General features: G+C 39.2%; 1 protein-coding gene across 1 annotated transcript; it reads left to right on the top strand.

Moving 5' to 3' along the window:
- On the top strand, nucleotides 1–3,535 carry cyp1a (cytochrome P450, family 1, subfamily A). Its single transcript, XM_028015883.1, has 7 exons — nucleotides 1–134; nucleotides 426–1,296; nucleotides 1,398–1,524; nucleotides 1,615–1,704; nucleotides 1,907–2,030; nucleotides 2,158–2,244; nucleotides 2,409–3,535. Exons 2-7 carry the CDS (start codon nucleotides 457–459, stop codon nucleotides 2,704–2,706), a joined length of 1,566 nt encoding a protein of 521 aa, XP_027871684.1. The 5' UTR covers nucleotides 1–134; nucleotides 426–456; the 3' UTR covers nucleotides 2,707–3,535.
- Nucleotides 3,536–3,846: the final 311 nt, after the last annotated feature.

Here is a 3,846-nt window from a genome sequence, read left to right as displayed (position 1 = left end):
GTGCTCTATAAATTATACGTCCACTCTCGGTTTTGAAGACATCAGCAACATTAAGGACACCTTTGCAAAACATTTTTGTGTTGTTGGATACACATCTCTGGAATTAGAGTTTTCTTTTTGTCATTCAACAGAAGGTAAGGTGACAACCTGCATAAATATTTTTTAAGATAGGAACAAGACTGTGAGGATTCTATCATGCTTGACTTTATTTTAAATTAGTAGTACTGACATACTAGATGTCCAAGACATCTACTACCACTGTGCATAGTCTGCAGGTGTGTACAGATCACCACTGTGCAGCAGAGTCAAACACATGGCACGGTTCTCACTAACTTGAGATCTTGCTGTGCAATCATTATGTTGCACAATACTGTTTTCTTCTCTCTGTCAACACTGATCTAATGTCCCTCCTATTTAATTCACAGGTTGAGCAGAGAACAGAGAAAAGTTGACATCATGGCATTAATGATACTGCCATTCATCGGAGCACTCTCAGTGTCTGAGGGTTTGATAGCCTTGGTGACAGTGTGTTTCATGTACCTCACTCTTAAGCAGTTCCGCAGAGAGATCCCAGAGGGGCTTCGTCAACTCCCCGGCCCGAGCGCATTTCCTATCATAGGGAATTTGATAGAGCTGGGAAGCAAACCTTATCTAAGTCTTACTGAAATGAGCAAGCGCTTTGGAGATGTGTTCCAGATTCAAATCGGGATGCGTCCAGTTGTCGTTCTGAGTGGTTATGAAACAGTTAAACAGGCTCTCACCAAACAGGGGGATGACTTTGCCGGCAGACCAGACCTGTACAGCTTCCGCTTTATCAATGATGGCAAAAGTCTGTCCTTCAGCACAGACCAAGCTGGCATTTGGCGGGCTCGCAGAAAGCTGGCCTACAGTGCACTGCGTTCTTTTTCCTCCCTGGATGGAAAGCTCCCAGAATACTCCTGCGTGCTGGAGGAGCACATCTGCAAAGAGTCAGAACATTTGATCAAAGAACTCCAAAATGTCATGAGAGTTGAAGGCAAATTTGACCCTTTCCGCTACATAGTTGTTTCTGTTGCCAATGTCATCTGTGGCATGTGCTTTGGCCGTCGCTATGACCATCATGACCAGGAGCTGCTCAGCTTAGTAAACCTCGCAGAAGATTTTGTCCAGGTGGCAGGCAGTGGCAACCCTGCAGACTTCATCCCTGCTATGCAGTATCTTCCCAACAAATCAATGAAGAAGTTTATCAACCTCAACAACCGCTTCAACAACTTTGTTCAAAAGATCGTCACTGAGCACTACACCACCTTTGACAAGGTACTCTACTGCATAAGTGATAAAATATAATGTACCCCAGTCTTATTTTTACTTTTAAGACATTGTTTGTTTAATTAAATGGCCAAATCATTTATTTCTAGGACAACATCCGTGACATCACAGACTCCTTAATAGATCACTGTGACGACCGGAAGCTGGATGAGAACTCCAACATCCAGATGTCAGATGAGAAAATTGTCGGCATTGTCAATGATCTTTTTGGAGCTGGTAGGTTTTAATACATGCTGAGTGGTTGGATTGTATGCAAACATTATTTTACACAACATGATCTCCTCAGTAATGTATTTGTTCTCCTAGGTTTTGACACCATCTCTACTGGTCTGTCGTGGGCAGTGATGTACCTTGTGTCATATCCAGAAGTTGAGGAGAGGCTTTTTCAGGAAATCAGTAAGTTAGAGCTTTTTCCTTAAATCATTTTTTTGCCTTTTTTATCTTGCCAGACAATAAATCTTACAAAAAAACCATTGGTATTTACAATTTTGCTCCAGACTCACAAAATAGAATGTGGTTTTTTTGTTGTTAAGAAAACAACTCATGCAGTTTCCATCTTAATCTGGATTGATATTTTACCAACTCTTCTCATTTTTAGAGGAGCAGATTGGTCTGGATCGTACTCCTACTCTTGCTGATAGAAACAATTTGCCTTTACTGGAATCTTTCATCTTGGAGCTCTTCCGTCATTCCTCATACCTACCTTTCACAATCCCTCACTGGTAAGATTAGCTTTTTTTCTACTTATAGTTTTGACAATTAGCTGTTAGCTGGCAGAGTATGTAATGAAGGCAAAAAAATCAACATCAACATAGGATTCTCAATGATCTTGATCTTTGCCTTTTTCAGCTCTACAAAAGATACGTCTCTGAATGGTTACTTCATTCCCAAAGACACTTGTATCTTTATCAACCAGTGGCAGATAAACCACGATCCGTAAGTTTCTTGATAGCTTTTAATATTCAATTTTGAACTCTCTTAGAGTTTTTACTGCACCAAAACAGTTGTGAAACCTTACATGACAAAGAAAACCACAATCCAAATAAATCAGGAAACAATAGGATCAAGCCTGAATTTCTTTTGATGTTGTTGCCTTTCAGAGAGCTCTGGAAAGACCCCTCTTCATTCATCCCAGACCGTTTCGTCAATGATGATGGCACAGAGGTCAACAAGCTAGAGGGAGAGAAGGTGCTCATTTTCGGCATGGGAAGGCGGCGGTGCATTGGCGAGGTTATTGCACGAAATGAAGTCTTCCTCTTCTTAGCAATTATCATCCAGAATCTGCACTTTTACAAGTTACCTGGAGAGCCTGTGGACATGACCCCAGAATACGGCCTCACAATGAAAAACAAACGCTGCTACCTGGGAGTTTCAATGAGAGCTAAGGGTGACCAGTGAAGCTATGCATTATTCAGAATGTAAGACTCTGAAGGTGTCACACCTCACAGAATGTGAGAAGGTGTCTCACATTCTGTGATACTATAGACTGTGATACTATAGATTTAGAGTTGCATTAAGTGTGAGTGAAAGAAGTATTTTTCTGAGAATCGAGGGCACTGAATGACCTTTATCTATAGAACTAATGGCATTGAGGCAGGTAAGGAAAATTGTATGATGCAGACTGTAAGATATGTCTACATTTGGACTACTTTGTAGTTTGAGGCTCTGCCAAGCAATATTTCTGCCAATTGTCTCTGCTTATAAATGAAGAACAAGAAGATGCATTTTGCTGTGTTGTCCTGTAATCTAAAATAATTCCATGCAAAAGTGATTAAGGATACAATAGGAGTTGTTAGTTTTTTGGATGGAGAGTAAATTTTAGGCATTACTATGAAGGGCACTGCAATCTACACTTTGTACCAGAAGTTGCTGTAGCAAACAGATATTACAGTATGATACCATTCCATTCAAATTTGTAAGCTAATTATTTTCATTTCACTATACTGTAAATGCCAATCCTGAAGCTATATTTGTATCCCTAAATGTGATTATGTGTGTGTGTATATTTTTATAGGTGATTTTTATAATTCAAGCATTTGTTTATGCTTGAGGTGAACTACTTGTCTGTGCCACAAAATGATTAATCAGAGCAGTTCAAATGATTCTGGAAAAATATCCTAATGCTGTACAATTTTATATCTCTTATATATGCAATGCATTGTATAGAAAAATAAAAGTTGGAATTATTTTATCAACAGAAATAAAATAAAATGCTGTGTATAATGCAGTTGTCTGTCTCATTTTAGCAGACATTAATGGGAACCATTATGATCTAATAAGAAATGTACTAAAGATAGGATTTCTCACGTGTTTTAAATCCATTCACCTTCCACCAGGAAGAGGGGAGAAAATCACAACAAACCCACGTGGTTGGAACAGGAAGTAAGGTAAACCCTCAACACTGCGTCAACTAAATGAGCCTTTTTTCAAAGTTTAGCTTCACGCTAGTGACGTATTTGAAGGTATAAATCTTTATGTTGTCAACTAATAATACAGAGACTCATCGTTAAAACATGTCAGTTACTTATTTACAACAAT

This window comes from Xiphophorus couchianus, chromosome 4 (assembly GCF_001444195.1).
Source record: "Xiphophorus couchianus chromosome 4, X_couchianus-1.0, whole genome shotgun sequence".
Taxonomy (NCBI): domain Eukaryota; kingdom Metazoa; phylum Chordata; class Actinopteri; order Cyprinodontiformes; family Poeciliidae; genus Xiphophorus; species Xiphophorus couchianus.
The sequence above is the reverse complement of the archived record's forward strand: the minus strand, read 5'-3'. Positions and strand labels throughout refer to the sequence as shown.

Excerpts from the sequence above, each read along its gene's own strand:
- cyp1a (XM_028015883.1), top strand. The coding sequence starts at position 457 with ATGGCATTAATGATACTGCCATTCATCGGAGCACTCTCAGTGTCTGAG. Across the intron at positions 1,297-1,397 it reads ACTACACCACCTTTGACAAG|GACAACATCCGTGACATCAC; the intron begins GTACTCTACTGC and ends ATTTATTTCTAG. Across the intron at positions 2,031-2,157 it reads CCTTTCACAATCCCTCACTG|CTCTACAAAAGATACGTCTC; the intron begins GTAAGATTAGCT and ends TGCCTTTTTCAG.